Source organism: Panthera uncia, chromosome B1 (genome assembly GCF_023721935.1).
Source record: "Panthera uncia isolate 11264 chromosome B1, Puncia_PCG_1.0, whole genome shotgun sequence".
Classification (NCBI taxonomy): domain Eukaryota; kingdom Metazoa; phylum Chordata; class Mammalia; order Carnivora; family Felidae; genus Panthera; species Panthera uncia.
Window position 1 is genome coordinate 68,110,499 of NC_064811.1, and position 24,283 is coordinate 68,134,781.

The 24,283-nt window shown below is 42.6% G+C and overlaps 1 protein-coding gene across 10 annotated transcripts in view; it reads right to left on the bottom strand.

The window, feature by feature from the left end:
- WDFY3 (WD repeat and FYVE domain containing 3) overlaps positions 1-24,283 on the bottom strand; it is a 290,160-nt gene that overhangs the window by 9,550 nt on the left and 256,327 nt on the right. For 8 of the 10 annotated variants that reach the window (XM_049630812.1, XM_049630817.1, XM_049630814.1 and 5 more), the window contains 10 exons: positions 22,802-22,949; positions 21,376-21,530; positions 20,323-20,481; positions 17,766-17,945; positions 14,186-14,368; positions 12,939-13,035; positions 9,856-10,179; positions 9,219-9,330; positions 8,623-8,820; positions 113-5,258 (listed from right to left, as the gene is read on the bottom strand). In XM_049630812.1, coding sequence (XP_049486769.1) covers positions 5,135-5,258; positions 8,623-8,820; positions 9,219-9,330; positions 9,856-10,179; positions 12,939-13,035; positions 14,186-14,368; positions 17,766-17,945; positions 20,323-20,481; positions 21,376-21,530; positions 22,802-22,949 — 1,680 coding nt within the window. In that variant the 3' untranslated portion in view covers positions 113-5,134. Of the gene's footprint in view, positions 1-112; positions 5,259-8,622; positions 8,821-9,218; positions 9,331-9,855; positions 10,180-12,938; positions 13,036-14,185; positions 14,369-17,765; positions 17,946-20,322; positions 20,482-21,375; positions 21,531-22,801; positions 22,950-24,283 lie in introns of those variants that run through there. The other 2 variants (XM_049630811.1, XM_049630818.1) reach the window with 2 other exon arrangements.

Sequence of the window (24,283 nt, forward strand, 5' to 3'; positions counted from 1 at the left end):
CCTCTCTCTCTGCCCCTCCCCCGTTCATGCTCTGTCTCTCTCTGTCCCAAAAATAAATAAACGTTGAAAAAAAAAAAATTTAAAAAAAAAAGAATCCCCCTTCTCCACATACCTGTGTGAGGCTGGATTTTCCTCATATGCTTCAACCAAAATGAAGTATCACAAGATTGAATGTAGATGCAGATTTGAGAATCCACCTGTGTTTAAGTAAGCCAGACATTAAAGAAATTCGCTAATTGTAATAAACAGTTCCACTCTTCACTAAATTTTTTTTTTTTTGGTTTAGGTTTCCCCCCCGCATTGAAATATATAATGGTTTTATCATTATATTTTATTACTTTTTATCATTTTATTACTTTTATTATCATTACTTATAAATGAATTAATACATGTATTTTTAAAATCTGTTTTGATTTCTAATACAATACTATTGATCGATGCAAACCACATAAACAGAAACGTTAGGGTCCTTGATGGTTTTTAAGGATCAAAATGCCCTACAACCGTAAAGCTGAGGAAGCACTATCTTGACCCCTCCCTCCTCACAGGTAGCCATGGACACAGGAAAACCTGATGCACTGAGGGCACTTCAACAGGGGCTTCTCAAGTTCACAGGCTGGGGAACCACTGCAGCCTCCAACTCTCCACTCCTACCTCCAGGCTCTCCAAAACACCAGGCTGGCTCTCAGTGTGGTAGCTCGGCTTGGTGCCATTTCTAGCAAAAGTCAAAAGGAACAATAAATAAAAAAGAGCTTTGCAATGGGTGGGGAAGATGAGAACAGCGATAAAGCAAAAAAGACTAAGTCAATGCTAGACCTATTCTGTTGGCCTGGTTCCTCTTCGATGCTCCAAACAGGCTAAAATGAGGGGTGCGGATGTAATTTTATCAAAGAGGAGAGGCAAACAGCAGATGCGGGACTTAGTGATCATTTGCACGTTTGTTCTTTAAGCCCCGAAGAATTTCAGCACTGCTCATCTTCTTGAGGTCACTAGAACTAGGAATATTGCATTAAAGAAATGGTAACTACCCTGTTTTCTCTAAGCGGCTGTTGTCTTAGAAGTTCTCGGCCTTCCGATATCTTTGCCTCTAAAAGGAGTTGCACTGAGGTGGCATTTGTAATAGGCACTATATCCTCAAGTTTGGGACACTGCTGTTCAAGCTTCAATTGAACTGGGATTTTGTTAGTTATCTTCAGAAAGAGGAAACATGAAGTTGCTAACGTAGCCTATATACATATAAAAAGTGTTTTCTAAAAAAAATAAAAGTGTTTTCTATAGTCTTCTTTATTGGGAAGGCAGTTTTAAAACTAAGTAAGCCAGTGGCCAAAGGAATGGATTCGTGAGTCCTTAACTCTTGAAGACCGAAATGTAAAGACTAGCTTATGACAATAGATGCTGTGCTTCTAGAAAAAGGGCAGGATACCCAAATATTCCTGATACGAATATGGTAGGGGGAGGAGACAGATGATTTACTGTTGCTTACTTTTCCTAATGTGATGGAGACAGAATAAGGCTCAGTAAAAAAGAGCCAAAACTACACGATGCAGACTTTGTCCCTGGGTCCATTCAAGTTTGTAGGTGTGTCTCCAGAAGTCACTTGCCTCTCCCTGTGGCCATCCACACACACTCATCAGCCCCAGAAAGCCAGCACAATTGGGAAGCTCAATGCAGAAAGCATTTAAGGACGGATCAAACCAGAGCTTGAACCAGACCCTCACAACAAGCATTTCTGTAAGCAGGAGCTTCTGAAAGATAGATTCACGACTAGAAAAGAACTATACAAAGTTGAGGGACTTATTTGCCTTCTGTTTTGTTTTTCCTTCCCTGAATAAACTGGCTTAAAAACAACTTTTTTTCTTTGGGTGGTAAATAGTAGGTATTTATTTGAAATGAAAAAAAAAAAGTACCTGGACTACTGCATTTAATCATGTATTGTAATTGTGTTACTCTACCTTTTTGCATCAGAGACAGATATACAATGAACATTCAGTTATCACAGATTGCACACTAGATAGTAAATCTTCAGGCCTTTTACATAACCACCAAAGAACAGATATTGGATTCTGCAGTATAGTACAAACGTCCACAATCAATCCAGTCTTAGCCAGTATCTTCAATTTACTTCTGTTGCTGTACAAATAATTGGCCATTACTAGGGCTTACAAGTTAATAACAGGACAAAAAAATATACATTGCACTGACACAAAAAGTCAGCTGTGTTAATAGTCATGCAACAAGTAACCAAACTTGCTGAAATTAAAAATACTTTCTAAAAACAGTTTTAACGGCATAAATAGTTTATACACAGTTCATTTACCAAAACAAAATGTATTTAAATGATACAAAGCAAAAATAAGTTTCTACCAACTTTATACATAAGAAAGTGCAAAATAACTTATCTAGAGTGTTTTGCTATTATCCAGACGGATGGCTGCTATGGGCAGCTATTTTCCTCTTCAGAAGCATGACATTACAGTTGCACACTATACACAGACGTTAGAATAAATGGGTGGATGGATAAATGGATGAATGAACAAATGAGCTACAACGATCAGGCAGGGCCCTGTGAGGTACTCTCAGAGAAAGAATACAGGCCACACAAAGGTGGATGTACATGCTGAGAATATGCGTCGGTAAACAAATTTACATGGAACACAGAAAGACATCCAGAGAAACGATTAGTTGATGTATGTGAGTGTACTTGCATGTGTGAGTGGTTTGTGAGTTCTGCATTAGAAAGCAAAAAGAAAAGAAAGTCCACCGAATAAAACAGTTGCCCACAGCACCAGCTGCCAGAGGAAATACTATCATGAGGGTTTTGGTTTCCACCTTCTAGTTATGGAAGTTGTGTCGGAAAGTTTAAAAGTGTTCATCCCATATAACTTCATATTACATAGAGGAATAACCTTTAAGTAACTACATACACACATTCATATATTCAAGTCTTTAAAGAACACCTCTGCCATTGGGTTTGGGGTAAACACGGTTCATAGACACGAGGAGGACGCTTCTTTTAAAAAGTGTAGAATAACACTGCTACAACTCATCTATAGGGCTGGACAGGGGCGAAGCCCACGGTTACGTGATGGCACAATTCCTGCCACTGTTGAACATCCAGCATTATTTATTAGAATTGAAGTAAGATGGTGGGCAGGGAGGGGTGTGGGGGAGGGGAGTAAGACAGGAAGGAAAACAACACAACTTTTCTTCAAGTGAAAGTATTAATGCCGATAATCCTTTTATTAACAAGTGTATTTGAACTTTTAGAAATGGAAGTGTATTAATCGATTTTGATATGTAATCATAAATAGACTGTAGGCTCAAACCTAGGTAAATAAAGGTTTAAATTTAGTAAGCATAAGGCACTAAAGCAGCCTTTATATTTTCTCTTGGAGACCTAGTTATCAGGAAGAACAAATTTGTTCTTAAGCTGGTTTCAGCCCATTAGGTACAAGGTTACTATTGTACCAATGCCTATTTTTGAATGCATGTGCATATATGTGCATTTTAGTGCATAAGTGTGCCTGTCACCAGGGCCTAAAGATGAAAAGTTGGGAAAGCCAGAGCCACTGTCCTTTGTATGATACCTCCATGAGCATGTGAAGGTCTGTCCTTCCTTGCTTGGGCCATAAATAATTCTACATTTTTTTTCAAATCACAGGGCTTTTAGAATTGTTCATAATATTATCACTAAATATCTGAAAATGTTAAAATCTAGATTAGTTGTTTCATTTGTTTTATATATATATACACATATATATATGTACATAACACACATTTAAAAAAATCCCACCACCAAAGCCTTTTTTTCTGTAAACTAAACTTCTCGCTTAGCCCCAACCAGCTTTAGTCTCCCTGGATTTGTGTGTTCTGTATCCAACTAGTAGAACAAATTAAATAACTAAATATTAAAATACTGTAATTATATTCATAGCAAAAACAAAAAAATAGACATTGATACAGTATAAATCTCACTGTTTTCAGGTAGATGGCATTAAATGGTAAAGGTTAATTATAAGCAGTTCTGACATGATCCAGTTTTACAACAAGGTTTATACGTTAATTCTGTACACTTTTTTCATGTTTTACCCTTTTTTGAAAATAAGCTATAGTAGAACATTAGTGTCACCAAAGACACATACTTATTATGTTCTATGCAAGAGAAGCTAATTTGGGTTACATGCAAAAATATTTCCATTAGTTGAGGCAGGGCTGTTTCCTGCATTGCATCAATCACGTGACCACCAACCGCTATGCAATGCTACGAAGTTACGCTATGGCCACACAGCAGTCCGGACAGAAGTTTACAAGGGGCCTTAGGACACTGGAACAACACTGAGGTGGCACACGGCCAGGTGCAAGATGCCCAGCTATTTCCAGGCTATCTCATGGCAGGACTCTTATTCTCCCACACTGTTTCCTAAAGAAGGTCCACATTATTTTGGTTACTAGCCTAGTTTAAGTGGAGATACTGTGGGCAACTTGAAAGAAAGGACATCGGGCACAGAGGCTGGGTTTGAAAGAAGGGAAAAAAGACCACAGATAATGTCTTTGAGGATTTAAAAAACATATTTATAATTAATTTGTGAGAGATGTCAGACAAACCGTAAGTAAGTAGTTCACTGAGTTAGTGGTTTAGTTTGAAGTCTCATGTTACAGACAGTTAAGTCCTTATTTAGAAAAAAAGGCCTTTATACCTATTTACAATATACACAGTCACTTGCAAAGAAGTCAGATTTACAACCATTTTCTAAAAGCCTTTTTTTTTGTTGTTGGTGGTGGTTTTTCCAAATAAGGATGAGTAGATCTATAAAAATGAGACGCAAGAAAAGACAGTTAATATGTGAGGATTTTCTCTTGGAGACAGCTACTGGTAACAGGGAGAATCGGATATTGGAAGAGTCGCTCCTAGGAACCGCCTTCTGTTCTTGTGCTGTTCACCCGAACAGTGTCTGCCCCATTACTGCACTCTACACCCGCTTGTTCACTGATCCCTTTGAATTCAACGCTTCAAACACATGGCATGAAGAGAGGCGTAAACGGAGACTGTTCCGATGCCTTCTGAGCTGTGAGCCGTGCCAGGAATCGGGAAGGGGGTCTACAGACCGCGGTCTGCAATCGGCTTGTTGAATCTTCAACAATTCCGAGGCCCATCCTCTGAACCCCTCTCATGCTGTAAATTGTAGTAACAGTTCTGACACACGCGCACCGGGGATGAGATTTTCAAGCGTTTGATTTCTGACTGAAACCGACTGCACCTAAGGGAAAGGCAAAATCAAGTAGTTACAGGTACTCTCCGTGGTTGATCACGGCACTGAGAAATACAAACTTAAGAAAGAACTGAACAGAAAGCTTGTGCTATAAAGCCAAAGACCCACTGGTTTGTGTCATGTGGCTGACCCAGGACCAAAACAACCTGCCATATTATTTGTTTCCATCTATGAAGAAAAGTAATATTGAACCAAGAAAAGCTATATACTTGACTGGAGAGAATTTCCTTTTTTTTTTAAAGTTAAGATTTTCCTACAGGGCGAAGCCAAGGGGTCTAACCAGCTGTGAGGCCATTCTTCCTGTGTGACTGCTTCTCATGCCCTATGAACTTGGGAGGGAAGCCAGTGTCTTTACTTGGAGCTTGCCTTTTTTCTCGTGGCAGAAGATTTACTACTTGTTTTAAAAGACTCTTACGTCACTATCAAGTTCCTTTGGGCTTTTAAACACCCCGTGATCCACTCCTCAGTCATTTCTTGAACAGTAGTTTGGCTTTTCTGTCTAGTCCAATTGTTCTCATTTTCTGTTTATCCTGACAGAATTCCTTGAAGAAGACTCTACTTACGAGGTGTTCAAATTCTTTAAAAAGTATTCCTATTCCTGGAATAAAGCAGGGTATGACCTTGGATGTGGCATTTAATCACTCTAAGCTTGCCTTTTCACAAGACTGAAATAGAGAATTGTATTTCATCCATTAATCTACCAGTAAAGGTGTCCAGGGAATAACTGAAGTGCCACCAGCGTTAGGAGTTTAAAGGGCTGTTCCTGGACTTTGAGGAGACACTCAGAAGCGCTAGGCCCCGCCCAGACAGCTCTTCCTTCCATGCCTGCTCTATCATAATCAATCACTGTTAGCTGGTTGTTCAAATAAAACCTCCATCTAACATCTGATAGCAATGGAAAATTTAAAGAACTACCTACCTTTAAACAATATTTTGAAAATTAAACACTTCAAAGAACAATGTGTGCCAGTGTACAAATGGGGTGTTGACTACCACAAATTCCTAGATTACTAGGTTTTATAGAGTGTGCTTCTCAAGCACAAGACAGAATCCTCTGCCAATCTCATAGAAAGTCCCATAAGGAATAATGGCTGGCACCGACATTGTGGCTACTTGATCTTGAATCAGACTTCCCAAGAAAAAGGTTTAAGGTATTAAGTTGGAAAATAAAAACAAAAAAACCAAACCAAAACAAAAAAAACTATAATAACATCTTTTACTGAACACCTGTATTGCCAGACTCCACACTTGGTGTTTTGCAAAACTCATGCACATGATTTCACTGAATTCTCTCAACACCTCTACGAGGAGAGGTAGAATTATCCACATTTTTACAGATGAAAAATATGCTCAGAGAGGGTTAGTAACTTGCCTGAGATGACAGAATGGACAGTAACCCAGTGAGCATTTGGTCAGTGTAAACCCAAAGACCACCGCCTTTTCAATAACTGGCTCAAAAACAATTATCCAGTCCGTGGTTTCTGTGAAAGTATCTCTACAGTAAAACAATGTAAGCCTTAGAGACTTCTGCCTCCAGGATCCTTTCCCTTTTCTGTCATGTAAAGTGAGAACTGTACATGCATAGATGGGACCCCAGTGCATGCATAGATGGGACTGTACATGCATAGATGGGACCCCAGAAATGGCATCCAAATCAACCATGGGGGGACAACTGGGAGATGAGAAAGATCCCCACTACACGCCATACCTCCAAGTATACTCCAAATGTATTTGGATCTAAAACCCTAAGCATGAAAAACAAAACCCCAAAACTTTTAGAAGAAAATAACCAAGGCTGTCTTTATGGTTTCAAGACAGGGAAAGCTTTCTTAAGCCACAAAAAAAGGAAAAATCACAAAAAGTAATAAATGTGATTACAACAAAATTAAAACTTATGAGACACTCCCTGGATGGCCCAGTCAGTTAAGCTTCTGACTTCAGTTTAGGTCACGATTTCGCGGTTCGTGAGGTTGGGCCCCGCATCGGGCTCTGTGCTAACAGCTCAGAGCCTGGAGCCTGCTTCGGATTCTGTGTTTTCTTCTCTCTCTGCCCCTCTCCCGCTAGTGTTCTGTCTCTCAAAAATAAATAAGCATTAAAAAAACAAAACAAAACCCTTATGTGAAAGAAAAAACGTATATAAAGTGAAAACGTACATCACAGACTGGCGGAAGGTATCTGCAAGATGTAATGAAAGACAAAGAGCCCAGAACATCTAAAGAACTCAAGTGGGGGGGTGGGGAACCCAAGCAAACCTAAAAGGACGATGGGCCACATCAGCCGAGAGGAAGTGCCAACGCCCTGTAAGCATATGAAATAAGGGTCCACTTCAGTAGCACTGCAAGTGGAAACCACCAAGCTCTGCTGGCTACTGGCCTGACAAAAGGGAAAATGTATGGCAACTGCAGGCATGGGTGAGACCTGGGAGAGCCCGCATGTCCTGCCTGAGGTGGCGTCAACCAGCACTGCGGTCCTGGAGAGTGCGTGACATGTGGCAAGACCTAGTGCAGCTCAAGAGCACGTGTACGATCTGTCATTCTGTCCTGGGGTACCTCCTCTATGGAAACTCCACTGCACATAAAGAGGGCATTTACACAGATGTGAGCTGCAGTGCCGTTCAGAGTATGGGTAAAATGAAAAATTCCCGTAAGGGCCCATCAAAAGGGAAGTAGATAAACTCTGTATGTCCATACAAAAAAATCTAGGACAACAGTTAAAATGAAAATATTAGAATATTTACATGAGTGACTTCAAAAACAACGTTGAGTAAGAAAAGGGAAGTTTAGGGAAGGTACAGAGAGTATGCTGTATTTATGTAAAACGGAAAACACATGGTGGTTTTTATGGAGACAACATGCGCTCAAAGTATAAGACACGGAGAAGTGTGATTGGTAAGAGTGAACATCCATAATGTTTTATATGCAAATCTGATGGAAGAGTAGCACCTTCTTTTCTGAGTCATGGGGGACCACGTATTTGTAATGATTCTTTCCATATTTTTTAAATGTTTATTTATTTTGAGAGAGAGAGAGAGAGAGAGAGAGAGAGAGAGAGAATGAATGAATGAATGAATCCCAAGCAGGCTCTGCACTGATACTGCAGAGCCTGACGTGGGGCTCCAACTCACAAACCGTGAGATCATAACCTGAGCTGAAATCAAGAGTTGGATGCTGAATCGGCTGAGCCACCCAGGTGCCCCTCCCTATTTTTCAATATGACAGAAATACTTCACAAATGTGATAAAAAAAAAATGAGAAAGTGAAGGCTGGCTTAGGCTGACACAACACTGTGGGGTAGGGATCCTGGAGCAAATCAGAGAAGCTCCATGCAGGGCATAATTAACATCTCATCTTACTTCTGGCAGAAGAGCTGGCCGCAGTTCCTGCAATGGTGCCGTCTTTCTGTGAGAGAGAACCGCACGGAGCAGCCCGAACAGCTGTCACCTCCTTCATCCTTCACCCAGTGGTCAGCAGCGGAACGGCCTGGCTGGTCACTCACAGACCAGCTGAACACTCGGCCTCGACTATCGCCAACGAGGATCCTGCTGTGATCCCTACAGGAGACACGACATGACACGACACGGAGTCACCTCAGGGAAGGCCTCAGCACAGCCACGCGGCTGAAAAGCTCTTTCCGTCACTCTTGAGGTTCTCCAGTTTTCCGTGGATGTGTGTGCTGGGGTGGGGGCTGCGTGTATGAAGAGACAAAAACAGAACTGAGCCCCAAATGTGCACTTTCTTCTCAACTCTCTGGATCAAACTTGCTGTAACCTCCAAGAACAGATTTTAAAATCCACACGCTGGCAGGTTTCTTCTTCTGGTTCATCTGTTTAAGCAACATTTGATATTGCAAACGAAATCTCTTTTCCCCACAGACTGGTCTGGGGTGTCTGGGCCTGGGCTAAGCAAATGACTCAGTGGGGAGGAGCGGCTGGAAGGGAATGGCACTTACTTGGAGACGCCCAGGGCGGTGATCTCTGCCGGGTGTGCGTTGTCCTTCCGATCAAAGGCCGTGTGCATAGTTAGCTTACTCCTGAACACCAGCTGACGTTCCCACCGGTACCCTGGAGTGCACAAGTGCAAGACATGACCCACTGAAGTCAGGGTGCTACAACATACAGTCCCACTTCCCAGTAGCTGCTGCGTCAACTTGAAGGTGAAGCACTCTAGCTTAACAACGATAATGGGCCAGGGCAGAGAAGACCTCATTCGAAAAGATAAATGCAGAAATGAGCAGATCTTCAATGCAAGAAGATCGAATTTCTCCAACTGAGGACCTGAGCTCTAACAGGCAAAACCCGCAAATACGGTTTTATTTATCTATCTGTAATGAGTAACTTGACCATTTTCAAAAGCTTTTATGGTTTGTGAATGAATGAAATTTTGGGCGTCAGGTGTTCTTTAAGAAATGCCCAACATACAGTAAATAGAATCTCAAAGTCCATTTCACATAAGAAACTTAAACGGCTGTCTCTGGGTGGCTGAAGTCACAGGGACAGGCGCAGGGACAGCCAGAGTCCACTGCCTCACTCCACCAACCTGCACACCCCCCACAAAGAGCAAGAAACAGACACCAGACTGCAAGTTACCAGGCTTCAATCTGCTGTAATTCCGCACTTCAATGGGATTGGGGTGAGGGTGGTTAAGGGGCCCCTGCAGATGGGCTCTGGCCTGGCCCTCTGAATAGTTCACAAATATGAAGCCATCCTTCTCATCCAGACTGAGCTGGTCAGACCAGCGCCTGGAGTCATCGGAACCACTGTCAGTGCACCAGACAGCCGTTGCTCTGCAGGAGGCTGCCCGGGGCCGGTGGCTGGTGCTGCTGGGCTGGCTAGGCGTGTCCTTGGGATCCTGGCTGGCGCTCTGCTCATCTGCTTCTGAATCGCTGCTGTCCTCGTCCTGGGCTTCCTGCCCTGGGTAATGCAATGGGAGAATTAGAAAACACACACACACACACACACACACACACACACACACACACACACGTGGTGGTCAGATCCAGCTTTGTCCCACTGGTATTTTTCCTCTACCAGTTAAGACACAATACACAAGATATTTTAAGGTAAGTTTAACAATAAAAGAAGGGGCACCTGGGTGCCCACTGGCTCAGTGGGTTCAGCGTGTGTCTCCTGATCTCGGCTCAGGTCGTGATCTCACAGTCATGAGATTAAGCCCCATGCCAGGGATCCTGCTTGGGATTCTTTCTCTCTCCCTCTCTCCCCCCCCCCCCCCTATCTCTTGCTCAAAAAAAAAAAAAAAAAAAAAAAAAAAGGAAAAGAATAAAAGGAAAAATTCCCAGAATTTTCAGCTAGATTCAATATAGCAAAAGAAAAAAAAAAAAGGTAGAATTTCTGAGTCCAAAAGAATGCTTTGGCTAAAATTCTTAGCTTGACAATCATTCTTTACCAATCTGGCCAAAACCTGACTCTGAATTTCTCAATGCCTGCCACACACTCCCCAGCAAGGTTCAGCTGGGCAGCAAGAACTCTACTCTCCAAGCAGCCCTACTCCTCCTCATGGCTAATCCACATGTGCCCTGGCCCTGTGAGACGCCTCTTCCCAATTTCAGTGCTTCCCAATGTTACCTGTGGATTCCTTGAACAGCTATATGCCTCTTGTCTTTGAATTCTCACCCCAGACTATTATTTTTGGATAATCTTTCTATAAGACAGTGGCCAGCTTGAGGGAAGGGGCGCCAAGCACAGTTCCTTCCATATAGCAGTCAGTATAAATGAAAATCTAGATGAATCAATTATTGACAAAAGCTTTAATCCAAGATTTTGTGGGTTTTTTCCTTCTTTCCAGTGTTATGCATTTCCTCAACCCAACTCCCTATTCTCTTGTGATAGAGTCTGCTGGAGGGAAAATTTGTAAGAAATAAAAATATAGAGTTATAAAAAAAGGAGAGCAAGAACAAATGTGCAGCACCAGCCCACTATACATTTTTTTTTTTGGCAAGACAGTTTGCCTCCCTTGTACTGACACTGGTAGTCTAGTTGGCTAAGTTGGGTGATTTGTTTTTCATTGCAAAGGCTTATAACTATGAGCTTTAAGGTCTTCTTTGACAAGCAGTCTTCAAAATGACTTTGAGGGGCGCCTGGGTGGCTCAGTCGGTTAAGTGGCCGACTTCGGCTCAGGTCATGATCTCGCAGTCCGTGAGTTCGAGCCCCGCGTCGGGCTCTGGGCTGATGGCTCAGAGCCTGGAGCCTGCTTCCGATTCTGTGTCTCCCGCTCTCTCTGACCCTTCCCCATTCATGCTCTGTCTCTCTCTGTCTCAAAAATAAATAAATGTTAAAAAAAAAAAAAATTCAAAATGACTTTGATTTCCAGTGCAACACTGGCTTGCCTTCCCTTTTGCCCAGATAACTGCTCTCATGCCATGCCACTCCCAAGTTGTTGCAAGTCAATCCTTCCCTGTGGGCAGCTCTTCCCTCTGCCATGCTATCAAACTCTGTCCACAGTATGAATCTCTAAAAACAAAGACATAGAAGATAGAAGTATCTCTCCTTCCTGAATGTGACCTCCTTCTTCACCTTGACCTTCTCCTTCCTGAGGTAGACCTCCTCCTTCTACCTCACTTCTTCATCTCATTTTCTCACTTAAAACCTTTGTTAAAGGAAAGGACCCACTTTTCCTTGGACCGCTTAACCCGGTGTCTACACACAACAGGTAACCCCAAATACTTACTGGATTGAACTGAATTTTTATGCCCCCAAACACCCAGAAAACTTTTTTAATGGAGCTTCAATGGACTATGTAGAAATTTACATGCTTTAAGGTAATACAATCATAAATGCCCTGTCCACTGGATCACGTGTTTTCTGGCAATGAAAGTAGAAACTATTTTCGGCTTACAAAGGGAAGTGATTTATGCCTTTCTGATAAGACTTTCCCCTTAGTAACCCCTTCATTTCATCAAACTCATGCTGAACTCCCAGCGTACAAAAAATTAATCATGGGGAGACAACCTGAAGGTCAAAGTTAAAATCCTGCTCCTTTCCAGGATGTCTCTTGAACCAATCGTTCTAAATCAAAGGAGGGTAACCTCTCTGGAATGGAGCAACCCTAAGCGGATCTCAGCCTGGGTTCACGGCACTGTTTCCAATCATTCTGTGTAGCAATCATTTCTATCTTCCTTTGGAAAATTTTCAAGTGTTTCACAAATCATAGATAATAAGAGTACAGAGTGCCAGGCTTCAGTCTGAATAAAAGCCCTTCTTCAGCAGGGCTGAAGAGTGGGGATTCTGGTCTGCCTCCATGAATACTTTGCCAACACGATGCCACCCTGTCATCCACACTGAGCCTGACAGGCAATGGGTAAAATAGGTCTGGGACTGAGGGCCATCTGACTTGTCCACCACTATGTCCCCCAGATCTGTTTTGTATTTTCAGAGCTGAAAGTCCAAGCCTTTGGTACTCTGGGAAGCTAGCAACCATATTTATTATGGGATGAGGAAGCCAACTACAGACACCAGCACACCAAGAACTGCCCAGTGAACTGGAGGAACGTGTGCACGCCTGCCCTCCGACTTCACACGCTAGGGGGCAGTCGTGCTTCGGGCAGCAATGCCCCACCAGCCTCAGGCTACTGTTCATGTTGTTCGATGTAAATTTATGCAGAGTGACTTAAAAAAATACGAAAACTATTGAATAATTAAAAAGTACTGAATACCTATTTGTGCTTCTGGACAGTCTTCCTGCATTTCTAGGACTTCAACAGGCTCAGGAGCTGGTGTTTCAGGAACTTGCAAAAATTCCATTCGCCAAAACTGAATTTAAGTATGAGAATAAAAAAGTTAAGCAGCTTAAGGGAACAATTTACATGTTATTGGATGAAGATGAGCTCTTGGGGTTAAGCGGATATCTTCTATTATTATGTATAATTAAATTTCCCTCTATCTTGAAAAATGTGGGAGAGGACTGTGTACACACGCTGCTTCCAGAACTGGGTTCCATGAGATGTTAATGGATGTTTCGTGGCAGAGGGAAAAGGACTGTGGTCAAGTAAGTTGGAAAAACATGGCTCAACTAAGCACATTTTATTTCCTACAAAAACCTCGGAGAGCCTTGCACACACACCAATATATGGTCTAGGTCTCCAAGAAGGTATGCACTAAGCAGGATCCCCAAGTGTATCTGGCCACGGAGCTTTTCCTTAAGGCCTCATGAATGGAGTCATCTGAAACACTGCCATGGAGACAGCGTATGTCGGGGCATGCCTGTCGTCTGAGGCGCAGGGTGTGGTGTGGCGGGGACTGGGAGCCTCATTTCTCTGAGCCTGTGACTGTGACTACAGGGCAGCAATCAGCCGCCCTGTGCTTCTACAAAGAGCACAATTAAAGAAAAGAGGCACAAAGGAAAACCTCCTGAGACAGAACAACCCAAGCATTTGAAAAGACTGTAAAAGTAAATACTCCGTGGATTAGATTTTCTGCAGAAGTCCCATACAAAGAAACCTACGAAAAGGATAAACTAGAATTCAGGCAAAATCATCCAGAACTCTAGACAGGGATTGGACAATGGGAGTCCTCTGAAAGCACTTTCCAGCTCTGTGATTCTCTGCAGAGAAGAAATAGTTCCTGTTTTCCCTAAGAAGCCATCTGAGAGGCCAAAAAGCCAATACTTTTGCAATTTACATTTAGCGATCCATGGTGACAGGGAAACCCTGTTCAAGCGACGTTGGGTCAAGCCGTCCATCCAGGGGTTAAGAGCACTAACAGATTGACTCAATGGGAAGGAAAGGGGCCAAGTCACTGACATTCCCTGCGTCAGAGAACACAGAGGCTGAGGCTTGAGTCTGAGAGTTTGCTCAACGATACTACAACCTGTTCAGGGGGTCTTTCCACCATGGACAGCTTCACAAGCTTCAGGTAAACCGGGACAGCAAATATCTAGTGTGTTTCCTCACAGAGGACTTACCCGGACCACGCCATCTGAGTGTCCCGTTACTATGACGTTCTGTGTATCCCACTCGTTCATCTCCGACACGCAGCAGCAGACAATCTGCTGGCTCCTGCCTGTGAACGTGTTCACACTCACGATAGGGTTCCCGTTGATGCTCCACACGTGGATATACGTGCCAGCGCAGGACACGATGTCCCCCTGAGAACGTAAAACAGCCTCTTCACTCTCTTTGCTCCCTGCACATCACATTCTGGGTTCAGAAGCAAAGTAAATCTTCGGCCTAGCTCTCAAAAAACCTTTTAGTTCTTCGACTGGTGACTGGGGAATTTCTGTGCTCGCTGAGCAGCCTCTTAAAGAATTCATGGTGTAGGGGCTGCTGCAGTCGAGGCGATCTCACATGGAGACAAAGGTAGGAGCCCTGCCACACGCTCAGCTCATGCCCCAGTGCACTGCGGAGTCCTGGCTCGCTCCACAGCAAAGCTGCCTGGAGCCTGAGGAGGTGATGCACTAGCCTGCTGCCTCCTGTCCTTTACAAAATCTATGTATACCTTTCACCCAGAGGCAGGAATCCACCTCCGCTTAATTTTACAAAATGAATCCAATCGCCAAAACGACCAGGTAGAAGAGAAATCTTTCAGTCTAGATAGAAGCATATCTCCCTCTTCAATAAATAAAGATGAAAGGTTGGTAACATTGTAACATCCTATTTTATAATTTGTATTCATTTTATTATGAATAAACGAATGGGGGAAGGGATGACAAAAAAAAGGAAATTAGAACACAGGTCATTTCTTGGCAAACTGAATAAAACCTTAGAGTCCCTAAGCTGTTAAAACTCAGGTTTTTGTAGGTTCCAAAGACAGAAATGAACAAGCTTTTCCCTTAAACTGTACCAGCTGGGCTGTACCCAATCTGATGAGAATATAACCCAGTACTGCTAAAGGGATTAAAGATACTTCCTGAAGCACCTACTGAGTGTCAGTTAGTGTAGAGGACATTTCACTGCAGCCTTTCAACAACCTGTGAGTCAGCTCTTACTAGCCTTGCTGTAGGGGGATCAAAGTCAGGTGCAAATAGCTTAAGTGATTTACTTGCCTAACGTCACAGGATAAAGATTTGAATCCAGCCCTTTTTGGCCCTGAAACTTATGCACCACACCATGCTGCCTCTCTTATCCCTAAGACAGCTTAGATGTCACAATGCCAGGCACTGACTTTAGAATGACCTGGTGAATTTCAGTACAACCAGCAGGTACACGAGGACCTACAGAAATAGGAAGAAGGTCATCCAAAGCAGGGAGAAACTGGAAGCTGAACAGCAGCATCGACTCAAGAAAAAAGGGAAGGGGGAGCCAAGGGTGGCACGGTGAGGCCTGGGGCCTTCCCAAACCACCCTCTGTGCTAGTCTTGCTACTGTTCTTTTCCTCCTTCTGCTCTTCTTCTACCAAGACGGCAGAAGCAAAACCCAAAGAAAAGTGATACTTCGCCAAGCATTGCTGTGTCTACCCGATTCAGCCACTGAACCACTTCTGACAATGAGCGTCAGCAGCTGTGCTTTAATTAACGGCCTCAGTCTCTGCAAGAGACCAGAGGCTGCCGCACCATTCTGCACCAGGCAAGACTCTCTTGTCGTACTCCAGGGTGCCTCAATTAGAGAGCATTAGAGCAAATCCTGTGGCTATGAGGGCTGAGCATAAGAAGAGGAGGTAAAGGGCAGTTGCAAGGTCGCTTATGCCCAAAATGCAGACTGAAGTAAAGCAGACTTGATACTGGCTTCAAAAACAGAAGAGAAACAGAAATCTTTTTATGCATTACTAAGAGGTTACAAAAGCACTGTAAAAGGAAAAAAAATCAAACACATCTGTGGTCTGTGCAGCAACTACTGCAATCCATTGGGTGTATACTTGCTTGGCTAACAACGGACTATAAATAAAATTCTCCGTATTTAAGAACAACTCCAAAACAAAGTCCTCAAAATTAAGCATTTGACTCAGAGCAACAATGCCAGATCAGAGCCATTCTGTTGCACTGATGTTTTCGTAAAGCTCTGAGGTACAAAGGTTTGTAGGACCAATCCAAGGTACTATCTAAAAACACCTTACATCTTTGGAGAGGCTGGGTGGCTCAGCTGGTTAAGTGTCTGATTCTTGATTTCAGCTCTGGTCATAATCTCATGGATTGTGGGAAAGAGCCCCAAGTTGGGCTCTGGGCTGACAGCATGGAACCTGCTTGGGATTCTCTCTTTCCCTTTCTCTCTACCCCTCTTCCCTGGCTCATGTTTACTCTAAATAAAAACTAAAAAAAAAAAAAAAAAAAAAAAAATAGCGGCCCTGGGTGGCTCAGTCAGTGAAGTGTCTGACTTTAGTTCAGGTCACGATCTCACAGCTTGTGGGTTCGAGCCCTGTGTTGGGCTCAGTGCTGACAGCTCAGAGGCTGGAGCCTGCTTCGGATTCTTTGTCTCCCTCTCTCTCTGCCCCGCCTCTGCTCAAGCTCTGTCTCTCTCTCTCTCAAAAATAAATAAACATTTAAAAAATTAAAACAAAATAAAAACACCACACACCATACACCATATACCAAAAACTGAATGGACTTTTACCCCTGTGTATACTCCCCACTCATGCCAGGTCTGATTGCTTTTACTATTATCAGACACTATACATGCCATTCACTAGAACTAAATTTCTTTCTTCTCCTTTTTCTCTGACTGACTACTAGGTATCTGACTAAAAGCATACTACTTAGTATCTTCGGGTGGAAATTAAAGATGGAGCATTCCTCAAAAGCTATCTGTGTGGGTGATGATAGGATGTGGCTATGTGGTGTCACACAACAGGACCCCAAGGCAGTGCTGAGGGTAAGGGAGGGAACGAGCATACACAGCAAAGAATGGTGAGCCTGGGGAGTTCTGGTCAGTCTGCAAGGCCGATTTCTGTATGTGGGCATCACCAACATATGAATGTGGTCACTTGTCCCTCAGACACAGAGACCTCAGTCTTTGTATGCCTACCTTAGCTTCCTCTGCTTCCCCACACATCTTAGCATGACTATCCTCCCCTCACCCCCCCCTCAGGAGGGCACGGTCTCCACAGGTGACTCCGAGGCCAGTGCATTTATTTCATGCTGACTCACTTATTTATATATAAAATACTGATTTTTGAAAAGAGATAACATCCTTTAGTAAGTCTGGGATAACTCTGAAAATAATTCTATAACAATTCTGCTCTTGTTTGGTTACCCAAATGTTACCCTTTTCATTTTACATAATAAAGAATTTGTATTTCACGAAGAAAATTTCAATACAATTTTAACATTCTTAACAAATCCTACAAATTCCTTGCTTTTAAAAAAGCCTAGTCTAGAATGTTTTGAACCAAATCTTGCTCTTCAGAGTAGGTAGCAGTGGATTGATTTTAAAACAAAATTATCTGAGTTACAAAGTTTAATATCTGTTCACTTTTTGTATAAATCAAGGAAAACGTAGCAGCATTTATAAGATGAGTGCCTATCAAGTTAGAAAACAGAGTCATTTTTTGTTTACGTTAGCCACAAATACTTAATCTCCTAACCATAAACCAAGTGGGCAATCGACTACTTACTGTTAATTCATTGATACAAAGAGCAGAGACCGGAGCTCGATGGCCTCGGAGCTGGGTTAGAAATGATAGTTTGTTCAGATCCCAGATGATGCAGGTTCGGTCACGGGACCCGCTGACGATTATGTGATAGGCTAATGATGCTGTGGCACAGGTGACAGTATCAGTGTGGCCGAGTAAGGCCTACAAAGGAGAACAGGAAAAAGCCAGGGTGATCACAGGGGCTGTACTCTGTGGGGGCGCTCCAGAAGGTCCTGGATGCACTTAGGAATGACAGGAGCACGTGCCGGGAGCAGCAGCGTCTGGAAAGTCTTCATTCTCCTGTGCCAACTAGCTTCGCCTCATCCCACAGGGAATAGAGAGGTCCGGAGGCCTCTGACCTCCATTTTTGCATCACTTGTTTTCTGGCCCTGGGCTAGTATCTTAGAAGGAAGGGAGCATGGCAGCTGCAGTCCAGTCTGGGTTTCTTTGTATCATTTCTACATGGAGATGTATCAGTAATGGCCCCCAAAGTACTGAATTTAAACTCTGTGTTGTTTCTTTTATGCCACTATCTTCTGTTAGTCTAAGGAACTACAATTGAGTGAGTTTCTAAAAAACGGCACAAACAGTGAGGACTGCATGGTTATGGTACATGGAAAGATAAAGGGAAAAATGTGGTTCTGATGAGTCTGCTGAACTCCTGTTACTGACCTGGAGACATGTGCACCCAAGAGATCCCTCTTCAGACTGGAAAAAGAACTTTTGTCTTTGGTTAGAATATGAAGAGAACTAGGACCCAGGGAAATGGCAATGTGGGAGAATGAGCATTTCAGAGAAAAAGATTCAGATTACTGTTAAGAGTTCTTGAGAATTTACTATTTAAATAGTGAGTTGCTTTAAATGTTTTTGTCATACATAAATCCTTTCTGAATTCTTAGATCCCAAAAGGCTGTTTTACATAAGAAGTATCTTCTACTGAGGGATTACTGGCTGGTCCATGAGCTTCAGAGCCTATTTTCTAAACTGAAAATATTGTAAGCAAGAGAGTTTGGATAGCTGACTACATTGTCAACCTTGTATTTGCTCTTGTTGATACTATGTATTTTTTTTATGTGGCCTACCTTTAGACTCTGCAACCAATGCAGTTTCCTACCTATACACATGACTGGTGGTATCAGTACAAGGGGTTCCACTCTTTCCACAGATATTTAAGACACCACTGTCCAGGTCAGGCTTTAAAACAGCTTTGGAGGCACACAAAACTGAATTCACATCCTGGCTTTACCTCTAAATGTGACTTGGGCCTGTGTCTTAACCTCATCAAGCAGTGGTATTTTCAGGAGTAAACAGGGATTATAAACTACCTTGTAGAATTGTGAGGACTGGAGTTTTACATTTTTAAACACCCAGTACAATGCTCTGAACATAACAGATGCTCAATAAATGACAGATATTACTGTTACACTGCCTTTCAAATTTGTATCCTAAAATACACTTAGATGTATACTGCATTAAAAAAGCTTTATGGCAAACTCACCAACAAAACAATTATTAAAAGATGATGGCTTAATTATAAAAGGTTTCTTGCTTTAAGAAAAAATTTATGAGAGCCAGTACATAACAAGTAATCAAATGATAAGTGAGGCAAGAGAAAAATAAAAGAATCCAAGAGTTACTAGTTCAGCTGAATGGAAATCACCCAGAAAGAAAATTAATATGAATCAATAATAGCAAATTTAATTTGGTTTGGAAAAATCCAATTTACATACAATACCGTTGACTCTGAACAACATGGGGATTAGGGGTGCTGACTTCTGACACAGTCAAAAATCTGTGTATACCTTCTGACTCCCCAAAAACTTAATTACTAACAGTCTACTCTCGACTGGAAGCTTCACTGATAACATAAACATTTGATTAACAGATATTTTGTATGTTATATGTATTTCATTCTTACAATAAGGTAAGCAAGAGAAGAAAATATTAAGCAAATCATAAGAAGGGGTGCCTGGGTAGCTCAGTTGGTTGAGCATCTGACTCTTGATTTCAGCTCAGGTCATGGTTTCATGGTTGTGAGATGGATCCCCATGCTGAGCATGGAGCCTGCTAGGGATTCTCTCTCTGCCCCTCCCCTGCGTGCGCATGCACAAAATAAACAAACATTAAAAAATGTTTCTCAAGATAAACATTAAAAATAAAAGAAAATCATAAGGAAAAGAAATTACATTTACAGCACTCTATTGGATTTACCGAAAACAGTCTGTATATACGTGGGCCAGGGAACTTCAAAGCTGTGTTGTTCAAGGCTCAAATGTATTATACTTAAATGTATTAAAAAATTTATTACCTAAAGACGGCTTGCTTCAGATTTTAAAAAAGGACCAGCTTAGATCATTTTTAGAAACAGTATCTTCTGATTTCATTTCCTTTTTTTTTTTCAAAAACCATTTCTAACAAAAGAACATATATTTTTTGGTTTTGTCCTTTATATCTGAAGCACCCTGGAATTAAGGAAGCTTGGTAGTTTCTCTAAGGTGCAGGCAGCCAAGATGGAACATGCCTGTCTTCCATTTGTTACCTGTTTGAGAGTGAGGGTCTTAGCCTTTTCTTTCGAGGTGCCCATCTCCCAGACACACACCACTGTGCTCGTTCCACCTGTGATGACCAGCTTGGGGTTGGGGCAGATTGCACAGAGAATCTGGCCCCACTCAGACAGACACTCGTAAACAGTCACTACCTGTAAAATAAAACAGACGTGAGACACACATGCCATCAAGAACCACAAACTTCTGAATCACAAGGAGCACACTGGGTGAAGGAGAACCCCTACGTGGGCACCTCAAAGGCAAATGCCCGTGTACATTCTGGGCTGGATTCACGTTACCAACGTTTCCACCGAGGATCCACCCTGAACTGCCCCTATAGTCTCCTAACTGCAGCTGCTGTTAAAACCATAAAAGGCCTTTGCTTATAGTGGGTGTCCAGTTAGTCCAGTCCGGTAAAATGATGTTCTGATTATGTGATGCTGTGTGCGATTCAGGGGACAACCTGGTAGAAAGATGTGTTTGCTGTATCCAGTTGGAGGTAAGTGGAAATCACGAGTGCTGCTGTTTAATGAGAATGCTAACTAAATGGAATCGTGTCACAGTGCAATACACAGACTTGCGCAAACTAGATCCCTCCTGAATGCAGAGAGTGAGCACAGGGCACTGATACTATGGGACACAGTGGCTGCTGATGGGGGGGGGGGGGGGGGGGACAGGTTTCATATCAGTCATTTAAGAGTACAGAAGTGGTAAGTGGGCCAGATGATGACCCACCAAAAAGAGGCTCTTTTAGTTGTCAGCGATGTTGAATACCTGGCTGGCTAGGACCTCCTGGAGGAATTCTTTGAGTGGGAGGGAAACTGCTAGAGCCTGGTATACAACTTTTCAAAGGAGTCTTGCTCTGTAGGAAACATATCTTTGTCCACTACCTCCTTTATCCTGATCTGATGCAGCAAAGCTCTCCCTTCCTCTGGGCTCTGGAAGAGCAGCTGACTAGCCCTGGGCTTGGGCTCTTCCCACCCAGTTCAAGCAGGATATCCAAACCACAAAAGAGCAAGATTAAATGAGCAAGAAACAATGCAAACCTTGTCTGACTCATAGGTTCCCAGCCTGCAGCTGAGGTCTGCATAGCCCCAAGCGAAAGTTTTGTTCCAGGTTGGTGGGATAAGAACCTTATTCTGTTCTACTGCAAGAATGCCTTTATCTGTACACACTATTTGTCCCACAGGTTCTTTAAGTTCTATAAAAAACAAATCAACAGATTAGAATGGGGACAAGGAAAATGAACCTTGTAATCCCATATATAGGAGATCGTTATCTCAAATACCACAAATCAAGCATCCTGACACAGACATTAGGACAAAATGACCTTAGAGGAGGAGCTTGGCTTTTGAGTCTTTTTGCTGGGTGGCCAGTCAACTGGGACAGGTGTTGCAGGGCTTCCTTCCAGCCCTCCTATCTCCTGACACTCTTGGGTTTGGCTCCTAGCAGTCAGCCTGTCTTCTGCACAGAGTAACCTGGGATGCTCTTCAGAATGCCATTCGAAGACCTTCAACCAAACTTGGCCTTCAGCACCGCCAGCCTTAGACTGGTGATATCCAGCCTTAGATTTCCTGGTCCCCCAAGAGGCCCGACTCCCTGCTCTTCACTGGAACACTGCTGAGCCTAGAACTGTCACTGGCAGTGAGTGGAGCTGGCACAGGGCAGTCTGGGTAGTGAGCCAAAATGGCATAGAGCTGGTAGCCTAACCAACTAACCAGAATCTGATGCTCCATTTTTTGGATCTGTGTAACAGTGACAACTATTACGATGCAAAAACATTTTTTCATTCTAAGGGGGAAAATATCTACTTGAATAAGTACTTTTAGATAACTCCTACCAACATTAGCTAGCTAAAAGACACTTGTAGTTGGCATATTAAAAATGCAGTCTTTTTACTGTTATTTCTAAACTGGCAGAACAGGTATAAATGAAGATTACAGAGGTTTTTCTACACCTATAATAATAAAGTTGAGCTACAAGATTTGGTATATTAGGAGTTTTCACTATTTTAGCAGGGTGGAGAAACCTGTTTGGTACTTTTAGTTTGTATGTATGTATGTATGCATGCATTTATTTATTTATTTATTTATTTATTTATTTATTTAATTTTTAGAGACAGAGGGAAAGAGAGTATCTTCAGCAGCCTCCTTGCTCAGCATGGAGCCCAAAGCAGGGTTTGATCTCACGAACCATGAGATCATGACCCAAGCAGGAAACAAGAGTTGGATGCTCAACCGACTGAGCCACCCGGGTGGCCTATTTGATTCTTTTTGATGAAAAATCCGATAGGCCAAAAAACCCAAAGCAAAACAAAAGGAAAAGGAGAAAATCTAACAAGTATTTGGTGATTTATCGCAAGAAATGTAGCACTTATTACAAATGACACTACCGTTGAAAAGCACATTTGTTATTGATAAACTAGGATTCCTCCGGAATCATGAATCAAAGGTTGACTTCACGTCACCTCACCTTTTACAGGCGTTAGAGAAGGCCTCAAGTTGTCTAGGTGATGGAAAAAGATCTTGTCACTTGTAGATCCTGGTGGGGCAGAGGTGCCCATACTGTCTCCATTTAGTCGGCTCCTCACTCGCTTTGGTGGATGAGGTTTTTTAAATAACTGGTAGGAGAGAAAAGAACACATCTTACAATGTAAGCTAACATTTATTGAGCCCTTTTTTAAAAAAAATTTTTTTTAATGTTTATTTATTTTCGAGACGGAGCATGAACGGGGGGGGGGGGGGGGGGGTCAGAGAGAGAGGGAGACATGGAATCTGAAGCAGGCTCCAGGCTCTGAGCTGTTGGCACAGAGCCCGACGCGGGGCTCGAACTCATGGACTGTGAGATCATGACCTGAGCTGAAGTCGGATGCTCAACCGAGCCACCCAGGTACCCCCATTTATTGAGCCCTTTTTATTTTTATTTTAATTTTTTATTTTATTTTTTTTTCCTGAGGTAACAACTTTTATTTATTTTTAATTTTTTTTCAATATATGAAATTTATTGTCAAATTGGTTTCCATACAACGCTCAGTGCTCATTCCAAAAGGTGCCCTCCTCAATACCCATCACCCACCCTCCCCTCCCTCCCACCCCCCATCAACCCTCAGTTTGTTCTCAGTTTTTTTTTTTTTTAATATTTACTTATTTTTGAGACAGAGAGAGACAGAGCATGAACGGGGGAGGGTCAGAGAGAGAGGGAGACACAGAATACGAAACAGGCTTCAGGCTCTGAGCAGTCAGCACAGAGCCCGACACGGGGCTCGAACCCACGGACAGTGAGATCGTGACCTGAGCTGAAGTCGGACGCTTAACCAACTGAGCCACCCAGGTGCCCCTGTTCTCAGTTTTTAAGAGTCTCTTGTGCTTTGGCTCTCTCCCACTCTAACCTCTTTTTTTTTTTTTTCTTCCCCTCCCCCATGGGTTTCTGTTAAGTTTCTCAGGAGTCACATAAGAGTGAAAACATATGGTATCTGTCTTTCTCTGTATGGCTTATTTCACTTAGCATCACACTCTCCAGTTCCATCCACGTTGCTACAAAGGGCCATATTTCATTCTTTCTCATTGCCACGTAGTACTCCATTGTGTATATAAACCACAATTTCTTTATCCATTCATCACTTGATGGACATTTAGGCTATTGAGCCCTTTTTATATGCCAGGTGTTACGTTTTCATTTTAGTGAGGCTTCATGACAAACACTAGGTACTCTATGATCACGCTCTACATTTGAGGAAAGAATTTTAAGGAGGCTCAGAGGGATGCCACATATCTTTCATCTTAGTAAGTAGGGGTGAGACCATGTGCTTTTTAAAAGCTTGGGTTACCACCATACTCTAGGTCACTCTGATTTGGTAACTTTTCAGGAGTAAATCAATCTACAGTTAACAATGACTTTCCAATGATTTTAAAAAGTAACCAATTCTTTATAAGCCAGACACCTTTCTGTACCACT